At 41.2% G+C, this 16390-nt stretch overlaps 1 protein-coding gene across 4 annotated transcripts in view; it reads left to right on the top strand.

Moving 5' to 3' along the window:
* Positions 1–16052, top strand: part of alms1 (ALMS1 centrosome and basal body associated protein) — a 31981-nt gene extending 15929 nt beyond the window's left edge. Inside the window, exons 9-19 of one of the 4 annotated variants that reach the window (XM_015343861.2) lie at positions 1698–3312; positions 4260–4379; positions 4676–4822; positions 5126–6312; positions 6603–6717; positions 7454–7660; positions 7805–8058; positions 11539–11725; positions 12276–12336; positions 14507–14606; positions 15722–16052. In XM_015343861.2, the coding sequence (XP_015199347.2) occupies positions 1698–3312; positions 4260–4379; positions 4676–4822; positions 5126–6312; positions 6603–6717; positions 7454–7660; positions 7805–8058; positions 11539–11725; positions 12276–12336; positions 14507–14606; positions 15722–15766 (4038 nt within the window). In that variant the 3' untranslated portion in view covers positions 15767–16052. Of the gene's footprint in view, positions 1–1157; positions 1195–1697; positions 3313–4259; positions 4380–4675; positions 4823–5125; positions 6313–6602; positions 6718–7453; positions 7661–7804; positions 8059–11538; positions 11726–12275; positions 12337–12773; positions 12824–14506; positions 14607–15721 lie in introns of those variants that run through there. The other 3 variants (XM_015343862.2, XM_015343863.2, XM_069187564.1) reach the window with 3 other exon arrangements.
* Positions 16053–16390: the final 338 nt, after the last annotated feature.

Genomic DNA, 16390 nt, shown 5'->3' with positions numbered 1-16390 from the left:
TAGAGTCAGAACAGTTCAAACGAGAGGTCATTTGGCCCTTCTAGCCCATTTGATTGTTAATAGCTAATTGACCCAAGGATACTGTCTAGTCTGTTCTTGAAGGGAGCCAGATTATCAAGATCAACTACATGTCTGGGTAACTAGTTCTACACTCCTACAGCCCTTTGAGTAATGAAGTGCCTCCTCTTCTTGGTTTTAAATGGATTTTCACATAAAGAGACTGAAACGAAGACGTCCATGCCAGGAGCAACGGGTTATTATACCATGAAACATTCTGCTCATAAAAGGACATTGCTGTGTCTAATTTACATTTAAGCTTGTTTTCAGTATGAAGCAGTGCAGAAAAAGAATATGCCATTCATACTAATGTGGAGCAGGTACGCAGAATAAACAGCCTGTCCGTTCTGACAAAGGGAATATGTCCAGACATGTCTCACCTTGACCCACTGATAGTCAGTTTCCCTGAGAGTTTCCCTCTCACAGCAAGCTAAAGCAGATGCTTATTATTTAGGGGTTTCGTGATCAATCACAGTTTTTTTGTTTGAAATTTAAATATGAGGAAAATGAGCCCTTTAGTCACGCTTTTTGTGTATGGTAATTAAGAGTAGCTTTGGCCGACTAAATAACATTTTTGATTCCTAATTTTTTATTTTTAAAACACTAATGACTATTTTTAACATCTGTGTAAATGGTACAAAGATGTGTTTTGGAGGGAATCTGAGCCAGTTATACTGTACCTCTGTGATGTGCACCACTCAAGTGCTTTTCAGTACACTTAACCAGGTTGAGGTATCCTTAGAAAGTTTAAGGAACTTCTTGATTCATTATGACTGTTTTGTAGGAAGCACGAGTATTGATTATAAAACTTTTTAAGGAATTTCTAGGGTAGAAAAGTATTTTTTCCAGTGTTTTGGTTAAATGCCAGGACTTCATAATAATCCATTGCTATAATTAGCCTGGTAATATAATAATTAGCAGGAAACCTCATCTCTATCAGTAGAGAAGACAACTAAAGAACTTAATAAAATTCCATTTTGATTCGTCACATCCAGCTTTCACTTACATCATAACATTTATTAACAATAACAAAAATAAACTTCGTAAGCTGACTATACTGTACTTTCAGAAATTAATTTATATTGTATTTATTGTAACAGGTTCTGCTATATGGAATGTATTAGCATCAGTCTGAAGGTAATAACTAGGATGAAATGCTGGTCTTAGCATGCTTACATTTTTACTCTGTTTGCATCTACGTGTGGGGGAGGTACCTGCCTTTCAAGTATGGCATTTGATATTGGTTTAGTGAACAGCGTTGCTTGAAAACTGGAACCTTTAATGATATGTCTCGAGGTCACTTTGTTTCCCTTGACAATTTAAAGCATGGGTTTGCAGTGGCGTTGCACTCTGTGTGTTTACATTAGCCTGAGAGAACATATAAGTGCTTTTTTATTTTCGGAGTGTTTCATCATATTATAAACTATAGAGGAGTTCAGAAGCATAAGGTAAGAGTTTTTTTCTTAATTTGTCGTTTGTACATTCAAACAACTTCTCATTATGTGCCCAGATCATCAAAAATGTCTGTACAGTGTCCATTAGAATCAGAATCAGTGGGACAATTATAACTGCATGTCCCATTTAAGAATTGTGTACAGTATTTACAGTATATGTTCATGTTCTACGTGTCTGCACTACAGGGCCAATGGAGTACAGATACTGACTCAGATACCACATCTAGCACGGTTGCAGTTACTGGGGTGCTGCCTTCACTGAAACCTACAGAAGAATTTTGTGCCCTGAACACTGCAAAGCATCAGATCTCCAGTCAGCTGCAGAAACTGTCCAGCAATCCTTTCAACACTAGTGTGGAGCTCCACACTCCACTTCGCAAGGATATGGAGGCACGTATTCGAGAAATTGCTCAAAGAGAGGGCCTTAGTGCGTCTCAGCAGGTGGCCCATGAAACTGGCAGACCCATTGTATCCATCACCTTTTCCTCCCGTAAGCGTTCCCCCTCTCCTGCATCCCTCTCTCCCCTTCTGAGTCGCGCGTCTGACGTGGCTGACCACACAAGTGTCACCAGAGATGAGGATTCTCTGGTGGAACCTGTAAGGCTCACAGAGCTAGACAGAAGACAAGCAGGCAGCCTTCAGCCCCTGACAGCAACAAAAGAAGAAGTACAAAAAGTCAGATATTCCCATCAAGGCCCTGGAAAGGGGCAGCCATACACGGGAAAATGTTCAGGCACTGATGTCGAGGACGCTGTCAGTGAAGTCGAGAACATTTCCTCAACACAAAGGCCTGTGGCAGTTTCAGAGTCAGGCTTCTGTTCAAATAACCCTGTCTGCTTAAGAAATAATGCTTGTACTGGACAAGGTGAAGTTGATTCACTAACCGAGCCTGATGTAAATTCTGGAAAGGATGATCTGACCCTGTGTTCTACATCAGGGTATGGTTTCCATCACTATCAGCTTGGATTTGATGCACATGTCAGGTCAGACCTGAAACCTCCTGAAGTGTGTGGCAGCCAGACAGAAGAACAGAGGCAAGGCTCTCCTGGCACCACTAATGACAGTCCTTTTGTCGTTCTTCAGCATGCTGTACACAAAAGCCCCGGAGCACATTTTCATGTAAATGCAACTCGATACAGACAGTTGTCCACATCTACCCCTAATATAGCCCTGGAGGAAAATGCATCAGCCAGTCTAAAGCCTAGTGCATTACCTTTACAAGTTTCATCATTTGCCTCTGGTTCTTCTTCAGTCTCTTCACCCACCAAAAAAGTCCTGTCATATGTTCATGTGACTCTGTCACCCAAACCATCCAATGAAAAATCTATGTCCACTGATGACAGACATTTTCAGTTTGGCACTTTTCCACCAGAGAGTGATTATGCTGAGTTTTTGAAGACGTCTGCTTCTGAAAACCCCTCAGATACCAATACACCCTCAGCAATTCAAGGACATTCATACACAGATGGTACGCAGTCGACAGAGGGTATATATGATACACACTCTCCGATTACAGGTGAAACTAGTCATGTCAGAGGCCGTGTCGCACAAACAGTGCGTGGTAACTGTCCTGAATCTACAGTGAGGCAAGAACACTTGCGTAAAAATCAGGAACGTTATAGGCAACATTTAAATGAAAATATGCTTGTTGGCCAAATGAAGCCCAGATCTGCAGACGCTTCTGCCCAGATAACAACCCACGTACCTGGCCTGTCGTCCGAGTCCACCAGACCTAGCTCCACCCTTTCAAAGTCCAGGTCACCTGCACAGCAGCCACAGGACCTACCAGTCCAGACATCAGGTATGAAAATTTCTTAGGTTTCCTTCTAATACAGCAATGTGTTTGAGAATACCCTGTCTACTGGGTACAGTAGATCTAATTATAACTATCATAGAATCAGGGATTTTATCTTAACTTTGTGACTTAGGAGTCCTGTGCATATTTTATTATTATAAATATCATAGGCCATATGTTTCATTAAACAATTAAGGACTTGTTTGCTCATTTATTTACTTGTCCTATGCCTTATTTTGAGGTGACTTATAAGCGTGTAAAGGAACGTGTAAAGGTTTATTCTATGCTGAAAAGAGAAGAAAAGAAAAACCAAAGAAGGCTCCACAGCCGAAACGTGTTTCTTTTCTTCTCGTTTCAGCATGGAATAAACCTTTACACGTTCCTTTAGTCTAAGCATGCTGATGCAGCTCCCTATTTGAATGACTTAAAAGCATTACAGAAAATATGAGTTCGATGTGTACTCAAAACTGGATGACATTAATGATTTATGTGGACATCATATAGTCACTCATTTCTCTTTGTATTTTATTTTTATTAAAATCCATCATTAAAGGCATTGTAACATAAAGGCAACACTACCATTTATTAGTTTGCAAACGGTGTACAAAGAGGTTAGAAGAGTGACCAGCATTCTACTTTGCTGTCATCTCCATGCTAATGTGTTACCACCGCCGTACAAATGACTGTCTTCTCTTTCACATTGTACTGCAGACTTGCATTGACGTGAGTGTGGCAGTGTAAGCTCACACTATATAAACACATAAGTAGTTATTGCGTTTTCTAGCATAAAATCATGCTACATACTGTACGTACAAAGTATATTTTACGTGTAGAAGCTGGGCAAGAAGGGATATTGCTGAACTTTTGTGTTTTTGTGAACTGTATTTTAGCTGTGTAATTTGAGTAAGGGTGTTTTCTTCTGTCTTGCATTTGTGATGCTCTTTGCGCTGCAGCTCAGCCTGTCCTGGTGCCGTATAAGCCCCGTGGGAGCCAGAAGGTCTTTTACATCCCCCAGAGCAGGGCTCAGGTTTCCCAGACACACTCGGACACCACCATGGAAAGCTCCCATCCAGGTACAGGCCTTTTTGAGATGTAAATAAGCTTCATACCTCTGTGATATTTAGTGCGGTGTTGAGACCTATTTTCAGTGATAAAATTCTTTAATCTCCTTATTTTAATGTCCCGTTTGGACCATTGGAAAGAGCATTAGTTTGTAATGTATACTTTGAAATTTTAGACAGAAAGACAACTTAATTATTCATGCTGAGACAAGCCGGGTTGCATTTGAGCTGGAAGGGTTGCAAAACACATGCGGGTGTTTTTAGCCGTTTCTTACTCTAGAGACTCATTCCTTTCTGGTCTTCTACAGGTTCAGATGATGCTATTCCACCAAAATTCACTGTTGAGATTCTGGGTGCCAGGAACAAGGAAGTAGACATTGACGTCACAGCCAAGCACAAAGAGGGTATCTACAGCAAGACAGCACAGTCTAAAACTAGATGGGAGGAAAACACAGGTAGAGATCAAGCATTTTGCATACCTTATTTCTGTGCTGAAATCGAATGCTTTGTATCGGTTTACACTACGAACATGTTATATAGATACAAGTTAAAGCTTAGAAGTTTTCAAAATTAGCATATTTTATTTTCTATTCCATTTGTAATTTCTCATTTCCAGCTGTGTTTTATGTTAATGTTTTTAGACGTGGTACATCTGTGTTCCTCAATTGTAGTTCTTCAGGGTGACTTGGATGGCTTATTTTATTATTATGTGCATGTGGAACAGTAGTAAAAACAATTTTATTTTGCTTCTACTTTAGGTTCAGACATAGCCTTTCATCGGCAACAAAGACTTACTGAATATACGCATCAAGGTCACTCCAGACATCCAATACATTGTTTAGAGTACCAGGGCTTTCTGGAGAAAATGAGTGCTGATGAGCTTCATAGCAAAACAACAGCACAGAACAGAAGTCCTTCTTTCAGTGGAACATTTTCTAAGGGTGCTAGCCATCCTAGTGAAGAACACAGAAGACCAGAAAGAGAATTCAGCAGGGAACACTTAGCTTTTAGCAGAAAGCACAAAGAGGATAAATTTTCCTCTCTAGAAGGTGAAGTTGATTACACCATGAAGGAACTACACCTCCATCAGGGGTTAGAAAGAGAAAACCTCACTTCAACCAGAGCATCATGGAATCATATCCCACAGGAGAACCCTTCTCCTCTGTCCAGGGATAAATTGGCTACTAAGAGAAACTTGGATAACACTCTTAGAAGAGGGGATCAGGTCTCTTCTGAGCATTCTCTCCACAACAGTAACACTTTGGATGAGCTGTGGGAGAAGTTTAAGGCGCGACAGAGCCTGGTGAAACTTAATAATCCCAGTGGGAAAGAGAGGTCCCTGCTGGAAAGGCTTGATCGCCTTTCCAGGCTCCTTCACAACCCTTGTCATCATTCATTTATTTCTGAGAGGGAGACTGGCAAGGGCAGGGATAGAGACCATGGACCTCAGAAGAGGAAAAAGGAGGAAGTAATGAGAAGGCTGAGAGAAAACAGAGAAAGCCATCTCCAACAGGCATGGGGGGAGGAGTCTGTGGAGCCAAAAGAGATAACAGCACTCCAACCATCTAAAACTCTCAAGCCTGTTAGGGACATTTCCACAGCTAGCCCCTTGAGTCGCCATCTTTACCTTGCGGAAAGAGAGCAGGTGGAGTCAGTAACAAGTGATACAGTGTCTGAAAGTGATGTAGCAATCCAAACAGAGTCAGGAGACAGCAGCCACACAGAAACCAGCAGCACTGTATCCACAATTGACACAGCCCGCCTCATCAGAGCCTTTGGACCTCAGAGAGTAAATGTCAACCCCAGCCTAAACAAGCTGTACAGTGCTATTGACAAGCAGAAGGAGAGTTTGCACAAGAAGTCAGTGCCAAAGAAGAGAGCCAGCAAGAGTAAAAAACATATTGACACAGCCAGTCCGTCACTGTGTAGCACAGAGGAGTCAACGGTAAGTGATTGATCGTTTTATTTTGTTCACAAGAATAAAAGCATGGTTGTTGTATTCTTCTCTCTGCTTTCTGCCCTGTGTTGAAGGCTGTGCCTTCTTTTTTAAGTTTATTTTTAATTTTGCATTTTTAAATACGTATGCTCGTTTCTGGCATCCCATATAGGGAGGAATCTTATACTCTCTAGAGTGCTTAACACTACAGAAACCCGATGAGCCGCCGTGGCTCAAGAATGGAATTTACTTTAAGTAAGTGCAATCCTACATTTGGTCCTGTGCTTGTTTGCCTTTAGGTAATGCCTGACTCTGTATCAGCCAGCACCTGTTCAGTCCCTGTGCCCCGAGGTCCATCAGGTGTTCTCACAAACAAGAAAACTGTTAAGTTGCTCAATAAAGGAATACAGGCAGGTAAGTGTATTTATAGAAATAAAAGGATAGTACTTATCAAAGCAGGGAGAGGTATTCTTTCTGCATTATCTTTATATATTTGTTTTATAGTGTTGAAATGTATGGTAAAATTAATGTGCTAGATAATTTTCCACTAGTGATAATGTTGTATACCCCTCAGCAGAACCCTGTCTATTCATATAGGGGTGGACAAAATCCAGAAACAGGAAGCGATATATTATGGAATGGGGCCACCCATTGCCTTCAGAGCAGCTTCAGTCCTTCTTGAAAGACTGTTACGCAAGTTTTGAGCCATTTCTGTGACTGATGTACCTGCAATTCTGGCACCAAATATTTGATCTCTTTCAAAATCTGTTAGAGCTCGCATGTCGCTTTTTTAAGACGTTTATTATAACGTAAACCTTTTTCATTGCAATTTGGTTACTTTAAAATCCAAGTCCTTTTTCGTTAGGTTTTTCCAATATTGTGTCCGCCTCCAGCGTGGAATACATTTGCACCTTATCGACACATTTTGACTGTAGTGTCAAAACAAAAGAAGTACCTGTTCTTGATATGCACAGGACTATATAGTACATGAGATCATATCACAAATTTTTCAGTACAGAGTTTACTCAGATAATTTTTTTTACTGAAGGAGTAACTTTAAAACCTATACACATTTGAAAATGCTATTGATGCGTCGTTCTCGGTGTCACAGAGAACCATGTGCTGAAATGGTCATTTCCACTGTGTCCAGGTGATCTAGAGATTGTGAACAGTGGCACTAAGAAAAACACCAGAGATGTAGGCGTGACATTCCCTTCACCGGGCTCTGCCTGGGCAGAACAGACAGGAGCCTCGCGCCACATGGAGGCAAGAAGAGATGAGAGGACCAGCTCAAACTCTCAGCAGTTCCTCTATGAAAAGAAGACAAAGAAAAGTAATCCACAGCGCCACACTCAAGGTCTGTTGACTTCAAGTTTCCCACAGCAGAGTTCAAAAGGAGAGAGTTTTGTGCACTCGGACCCAGGGCCTTAATGTTTTTCTTTTATTTTTCTCTGGGAGGTTAAATTTAGAGTTTCGAGAGTCTCCTCTTCTTCTTTCTCAGGCATGTCCTGGTTTGTCCCGGCGGATGAGCTGAAGTCCGAGGCCAAGAAAGAGAACCAACCCAGCTCCGTGTCGGGCCCTGGCCCTGCCTGGTTCGAACCCTACACTAGAGCACAGCCCTGGAGGGAGCCCCTCCGAGAGAAGCAGGTCCAGGACGCTCCAGTCCCCAGCAGCCGGAGGAGCAGGGCGCAGCCCATCACAGAGCCTGGAGCGGGTGCCAAGTGGCCCACTTCCCTCGTGCGTATAACTCTTCAGGTTGGTGTTTGTGCTCTATCATCGCGGTACCTCCATGTAAACTAGGAACACCTGGTCTACAAGAGATGACATCACATCCACAGAAATTAATTTAACGTTACAATTTTATTATCCTTGGCACATTTTAGATTTAGCTTACTTACTGTCCTGTATGGCTTATTGTGTGTGATTCTATTGCTACCACTTTGTGTGGACATTATTAATAAAATGCATTTTTTCAACATCTTTTTCACTTCTAAACTACGTTTAAAATAAAACATTTGAAGCTACACTTTATGGCACTACCGCAAGAAAGACTAGATTACAGTAGCATAAGGGAGGGCAAGATGAATAGGTTGGTTGTTATTGGTAGCAAATAAATACTGTAGGGAATCCAATAGAGACATTAAATGAAAAAGAAAAATCCTTCAAGGCTAACAGGATGAAATCGAGATAAAGCTGAGTGAGACGAAAAGCTCAAAGAAGATTCTGGTTTTCTTCCATCTGTGGGTTGACTAAGGTTTCAAGTGATCATATGATGTAGATAGATAGATACTTTATTGATCCCTTGAGGGAAATTGCAGTGCAACAGCAGCTTAACACACACAACACAGCCACAGTGTAACTAATTATATACTAATAGTACAATACATACAATACAATACAATACAATACAAGAGTTACTCACAGTCCGGACACACAAGAGGAAACTAGAACAGAACAGTACACAGAAAATCGTATCACACGTATGAATATAAATATAGATGTAACCATAGATATAAATATAAATGTATTGCACAGGTCCCTGGCATATATTCCACAAAAGTGGTTGTAAACGGGAAAAAGAAAAAGAAAAAGAAAGAGAACAGATGTAGCAGTAGATGTGTATATGCGTTTAGTCCAGAAACAGGTCACTGTCGCTGTTGCCTCTGCCAAGACGCAAGGTGGATGCGTTGTACAGTCTTACGGCAGACGGCAAGAATGACCTCCTGTAGCGCTCCCTGTCGCACCGTGGATGAATCAGTCTATTGCTGAACGTGCTCTTCATTCCTGCAAGCCTGTCATAGAGGGGATGGGAGAAGTTGTCCATGATGGCCTCTAGTTTGGACATCATTCTCCTCTCAGCCACTACCTCCAAGGGGTCCAGGTCAGACCCAATGACAGAGCTCGCTCTCCTGATGAGCTTGTTCAGCCTTTTGGAATCTACTGCTCTAATCCCAGAGCCCCAGCACACCACTGCGTAGAAAATGGCACTCGCTACCACCGACTGATAAAACATGTGCAGCATCTTACTACACACATTGAAGGACCTGAGCCTCCTCAAGAAGTAAAGTCGGCTCTGTCCGTTCTTATAGATGGCCTCGATGTTCTTAGACCATTCCAGTCTATCGTCGATGTGCACTCCCAGGTACTTGTACGAGTCCACCATCTCCACGCCACTCCCATGGATGTAGACAGGAGTAGGTTTGACCTTTTTCCTCCTGAAATCTACCACCAGTTCCTTTGTCTTTGTAACATTCAGTTCCAAGTGGTTCACCCCACACCACTCCCCAAAGCTGCTGACCAGTCCTCTGTACTCCTCCTCCTGCTCACCCTTGATACATCCCACAATTGCAGAGTCATCTGAGAACTTTTGCAGGTGGCATGACTTTGAGTTGTACTTAAAGTCCGAAGTATAGAGGGTGAAGAGGAATGGAGAAAGAACTGTCCCTTGAGGTGCCCCTGTGTTACTCACTACCAGTTCAGACACACAGTTCTGAAGTCTCACAGACTGTGGTCTGCCCGTCAGGTAGTCAGTGATCCACGAGGTCATGGAGGCATCGACTTGCATCTCCTCCAGCTTCCTCCTTAGAAGTAAGGGCTGGATGGTATTGAAGGCACTGGAGAAGTCGAAAAACATGATCCTTACAGTGTTGCCAGCCCTGTCCAGGTGTGAGTAGGCCCTTTGCAGCATGTAGATGATCGCATCCTTCACACCAACACTGGGCTGGTAGGCAAACTGTAGGGTGTCCAGTGATGAGCTGACCAGGGGTCTCAGGTGGGATAAGACCAGCCTCTCCAGTGTCTTCATGATGTGAGAAGTCAGTGCAACTGGTCTGTAGTCGTTGAGGACAGAGGGGCGCCCTTTCTTTGGTACCGGGACCAGGCATGATGTCTTCCAGAGCACCGGGACTCTCTCCAAGCGCAGGCTCAGGTTGAACAGTCGCTGGAGCACTCCGCTCAGCTGATCAGCACAGGCCCTCAGAACTCTGGGACAGATGTTATCTGGTCCTGTGGCCTTACCCTCGTGCAGCCTCTTCAGCTCCTTCTTCACCTGGTCAGCTGTCATGGTCAGCCTGGCCCGGGGGATGATGCTCATAGTGCTTTCAGTGCCGGAGGTGTTAATGGCGGAGGTGTTGGAGAGTGGCAGCTGTGGGGGATGGGTGGGTGAGCAGCCGTCGGGGGTTGTATCTGTAGGCGGCCATGTTTGTGGGGGGATGGAGGAGGTGTTGGGCAGTTGCAGCTGTGAAGGGTTAGGGAGCTTGTGGCTGTGGGGGGATGGGTGTTGCGCCACAGAGGACCCAGAATCAAACCTGTTAAAGAACTGGTTCAACTTGTTGGCCATCTCCAGGTTCCCTTCTGTTGCAACCCCAGCCTGTTTGAAGCCAGTGATCTCTCTCATGCTGCTCCATACATCTCTCACCCTATTCCTTTGCAGCTTGTCCTCTACCTTCCTCCTGTAGGCATCCTTGCTCTCTCTTAACTTCTGCTTTAGCTCCCTCTGTACACGCTTGACCTCTTCCTTATCTCCCCTCCTAAAGGCTCTCTTCTTGTCATTCAGAAGAGCCTTCAGGTCGCTGGTGATCCAGGGTTTGTTATTTGAAAAGCAGTGTACGTCTTTGGTGGGGATGGTGTTGTCTACGCAGAAGTTAATATAGTCAGTGACACAGTCCACCATGCTGTCTATGTCGTCCCCATGTGGTTCGCACAGCACATCCCAGTTGGTGGCCTCCAAAGCACCACATCCAGGGACTCAAAGCATCCAGGGACTCAAAAGCTCTGCTAGCGGTTGGTCTGCTTGCGCCTAGTTTGCCAGTGAATGTTTGCTCTTTACTTTATACCTGAGTTCATGACTGCTGCCAGTGACACTGTAACTATAAACAGAGGCTGCAACGTGTGTAAGATTGGCTGTCACTCTTTTGTACTGTTAGGTTGTGTTTACTAAACTTCCTCTTGATGCAGCTGCAGTTGTGGAGACTAGATCCCCTGCACTTCGCTGTGTTAGTGGATCCTGACAGCTCTGCGGTCTGCGTTTGTGCCGACTGCCAGGCAGGTTGAGGATGTGCTATTCGTTAGCTCAATGATGAGAAAAAGGTGTATAATATTGGGTGACATTCTCACCACAAGCAAGTGCCTGTGCAACAATATATAAATGCGTTTGTCTGTGCTTCGGTATCAGATGAGGCAAATCCATCTTGAACTTATAACATGGGGGGGACTCTCTCTTCATTCCATACACAGGAAGCTCTTGCAATGTGCCGTCCAGACTTCATCTCTCGATCCAGAGAGCGAATGAAGAGGCTGGTGCTGCTGGCAGAGGAGAGGAGGACACAAGCTGTGTTTGACAGTGAGCGAGAGGACTTGTTTAACCAGCTGGGAACCAGAAGAGCCTGGGGAGTCGCTCACCCCAACAGGCAGCCACACGAAGGTGAGGCCCACCAGTGTCGCCTACTTTACCGAAGCGTCAAAAAACCCAGAAACAAAAAGGTTGCAAGTGCCTGTATATATATATATTTTTTATTGTCAGAAATACGGGGCTTTAAAATGATAAAACGAAAGACATAAAATAACCAAAATCAGTTTGCAAGCAAATACTAAAAATTAACAATAATTATGCAATGATATACTATAGTTAGGGAACACTGTGTTGCATGATACTCGTGTTCTTGACTTCTCATGCACAGCTTCTTAAAACAATAATAATCAGGCAGCAAGCTTAATAAGACAGGCAAACTGATAAAGTACACCACTGTTTAATGTTTACCCTATTATATAGAGATATTTATATGTCTGTGATACTAAAGCCCTGCCTCTATAGACATTGAAAATACAAAATTCTACATAAAATTAAGTCACAAAGCGAGCAAAATGGGAACCTGGGTCCTACTAAAAGAATCTTGCTCAGGACAAACTAAAGATTCTAAAACAGCCGATACATTTGTGATATAGTTTTTTTCAAAACTTCTTTTTTTTATTAGAACTTCATATACAAAAGAAAAGAGCCATTCCAAAGAAAGAGATGTTCATAAGATCCAAACAGTAAGTCTTCCATTTTGCTTTCTTGTTTCCCTTTATGGTGTTTATTATTGTTCAAAATTCTAACATTTTTTGTATTCCATCAAGTTCAATTCAATTAAATTCCACTGTATTTGTCATTATACTTACACAGGTGCATAGTATAATGAAAAGTGTTTCTCATTAGTCCGTCAGGTGCACTATATATATAGAACAGCAGCCAAGACAATAGACAGTAAATACAATAACAGTAACAGTATAAACAACAGTATGGTACCAGTGTGGCAGTACCCATATCTGTTAAATTTATACTTAACAAGGATTAATTTTATTCCAAACAAGTTCACTTTTGCTGACCTTAAGAATACAATGTCTGAGTGGTTCATATTTCTATAAGGTCATGTTTTTTCTCACTGTTATCATTTTATCTCTGCATGCAATCTGTCAGCCTCTTTTGTAAGACAGAAATGTTAGCCTCTGGAAAGGTAGGAAGGCAGGAACTTGTTAAAAGGTAGGTTGTAAAATTCCAAAGATTCCCAGATACATGCACACATTTTACAATTTACACATGTATTCAAAAGTATTTTAAGTGCATCTACAGTATCTAAGTACAGTCCTGGATACTTCTGGGATTTATTTGAATAAATCAGGAAAATATAAAGTATATTGAACAAAAAGAATAATGAAAAAACATTTTGTTCTGTATTTTTTTAAATGCAAAAAAGGCATTTCTATTCTTGTTTATAAGAATTAAAATCCTTTTTTATTAATCAATTTTTAACTTCAGTCTTCATGTAAAGAAGAACATGAGTTCTCAGTCATTTATAAGTCACACTTATTTATAAAGTTCTGTCTCTCTAAAAGATCAGACTTTCTCACTTAGAATGAGACCAGTGCCCACAGACTGGAAAATCCCGATTTTGGACCAAGTGAGCCACATGGCCACCTCTTGTTCGTAGCATTTCTCATGTTGTAAATGTAACACAAATCCACAAGAAACATAACTGAACCAGGAAACTGCAGACCACTCCTGCTACTGGATGGTTAGTGCTAAATAAGCAGAATAAATAGACAACAATGTCATTTTAAAATAAAGAAAAGCAAGACCTTGACTAACTTGCTAGTATTCTTCAAACAAGTAACAGTGACATTACACTAAAGTATATAACATCTATTTAGATTTCCAGAAAGCTACTGTTTAGGTCCATCATGAAAAGTTAATTTTCAAAATAAAATCCAATGTAATCTATATACACAGAGAGAGAACTGGTTAAGGAATATGAAACATGTTCTCTTATGTGAGTAGTGGTGTACCACAGGGATCTGTTCCAGGATCCCATTGCTCTTCCAGATATATCAATGATCTAGATTCTGGTACAGTTAGTAGACTGATGATGATTCTAAAATAAGGGGGAGTGACAAATGGAAACAGTGGCAAGGAAGTTACAAAGCACATAGACAAAGTCAGAGACTGGGTGAACACTGAGCAAATGAAATTAATCACAGATAAGAGCAAAGTGATCCACACCGGTAGAAGGAGCATACACCATGCACATTGCATGGGTGCTTTGGAGAGGCGAGACGTTACACATGAAAGAGATCTGGGTGTTTATGCTACTTTTTCTATGTCCGCATCAAGACAATGTTGGTAAGGTATTAAAATAAACAGGAGACTTGGATGTGTAACAAAAAGCGTGGACTTGAAATTCATGGAAGATATGTTTAAGCACTACTGTAGTTCTGTTGGTTTTGTTCACATTACTATAATATATTGGAAAATATAGACTAAGAAAGAGTTCAGAGAACTGATCTCAGGGAAATTATAAATTGAATAAGTTGAAGGAGCAAAATCTCTTCATTCTAAAACAGATGAATGTAAAAGGAGATTTGATCCAGGTAAATAAAATTCTATCGGTTACAGATATTTTCAACCTAGGAGTCTATTTCATGCTTGGTTGTAAAACAAAGACAGGGGGTCACTATTGGAAACTGAAAGGGAATTCATTTGGAGAGTAGGAAACTCTTTGCTCAAAGAGTAGTAGGTATCTGGAACAGGCTCTTGAAGGCCACCTTTAAGACACAGGCGAAACTTGAGATTCGCTTAGCGACTGAGTGAACAAATGAGAACGGGGAGCTGAACGGCTCCCTCTCGTTTGCAAGTCTTTCTCGTGTTCTTATATTCTTCTTCTCTTAGGAAGTACGCTCAGCTCCCCGAGGTCCAGCAGCGCCGAGAGGAAGAGAGGAGGAGGGCAGAGTATCGGTCCTATAGACTCAAGGCAGACCTCTACAAGAGGGTAGGCTGTGACTGCTTTAAGCAGAGTGCACATGCAAATAAGCATTGCATTGCACTTGTGCATTTTGATAGATTAACTGAACTGAAATAAACTGTGCAAGAGACTTACAGTAATACAGTACTATACAGTACTATATAATACGTTCTAGGCAAAAAACAAAATGCTTACGATAAACGTTTCCTTTAATTTAATCCAAATCTCAGTATCTGAGTGGGATTGCTTTCAATAAATGTCATGCAGTATTTTTCAAAGGAAGATTCAGATGTAATAATTTTAAGCCTACCTTTCTGTATGGCCTTTATGCACACCAAAAGTAGATAATAGTAGAAAAAAAAGCAGAATTGTTGCTAAGTTAGTATTGTGGCAGTCTAAGAAGAAAATTGTGTGTTTCATGTACCTTCAGACAACGTGAACTTCTTTTCTGTGGTCAAAAGTCTGTTTCATGAGAAAATAACTGAATCAGCCTGGTTAACAAAAGAAAATCACCTTTGTAATCTCTCTATTGGTATCTAATAATAATAGAATGCTGTAATCTTTTAATGCACAGGTATATATATATAGATAGATACGACAACTATAACTTGTACTGTATATAGTAAAAATATGATTCCTACTGTTAAGCGGGGGGTAAAATGTCCATTGCAGGCCTGTCTGATACAGTGTTATTCCCAGCGATGTCTGTTCACCATCAGTTGATCAACTAATAAGAGCTGTTGAGGAGAAGCAGCATGTTGTTCTGTATGGATATGTTGAAAGTAGTTAAAAACGGTACACTTGAAGAGTAGGATATTTCAAGACCAAGCAAAAAACAATCTATACTACAATCTGAACAGATCAATTAAGCCATCAGTTTGCACTGAATATTTAGAATGAAAACCAGCGGACGATATTTATATAAAACTGTTTTTTGTAAATAAATTTTGCTGACATTAATGATTATTCCTATAAATATCAACATAGGTTTATTTAAATTAGGATTTATATTGAATCAAATAAAATAGAGCAAATACTGAACAAGAGAAAAAATAATCCTGAGATGACTAGTTTCATGAAACTTTGGGAATGACAGAAAACAGATACAGCTGCTGTATTCACAGTAGCTGTTTTTCTTACAGAAAATCACCAACCGGGTTTTGGGTCGGAAAACTCCATGGCAGTGAATATGATGAACTACCATCTAAACAGACTGGAGTGCAGTGAGCAACATGGATCTGATCATCTGGACTCGTATTGCAGGCACAAAGGAATTTTACTTAGTTTTTTACATGATGTTTTTGCTGTAGAAGTGTTTGTTTCATTAGCTTGAAAACCATGTGCACTCCAATGTTCTGTAGCATACGTTTCATTTTATATGTTTTATGTTTCGTTGTGAAATATATTTTTACTAGCAGAATTTGTAACACTGGTAAAACAGAACACCTGTAAATAAAATATGTTTAGTTTGAATACCTGCATGTGGTTTGTAATTTCTAAAGGTGGAGCACATGGAGTTGTTTTAAGGAAAACAAACATTTCACAGTGTCAAACCCCAGGCATGAAACAAGTACCATACTTATTGTGTCAAAAGCCTGCTTTCGTCAGCTGTCAGAGGTGCCAGTATCTTTTTCACGTTTGGGGAAGGGGGCATTATATACAAATTCAGATTGCAAGGGCCTTTATTGGCATGACAGGTGAATTACCGTGCTGGCAAAGCAGACCAATTTACAGAATTTACAGTCGCTTCTCACCTTCCTTGAGTCTGGCCAGGGGCTTGTGTGAAATCTGGAGATGTATTATTGTCTACT

Source organism: Lepisosteus oculatus, chromosome 1, assembly GCF_040954835.1.
Source record: "Lepisosteus oculatus isolate fLepOcu1 chromosome 1, fLepOcu1.hap2, whole genome shotgun sequence".
Lineage (NCBI taxonomy): Eukaryota > Metazoa > Chordata > Actinopteri > Semionotiformes > Lepisosteidae > Lepisosteus > Lepisosteus oculatus.
This window is presented reverse-complemented; position numbering and strand designations above follow the sequence as displayed.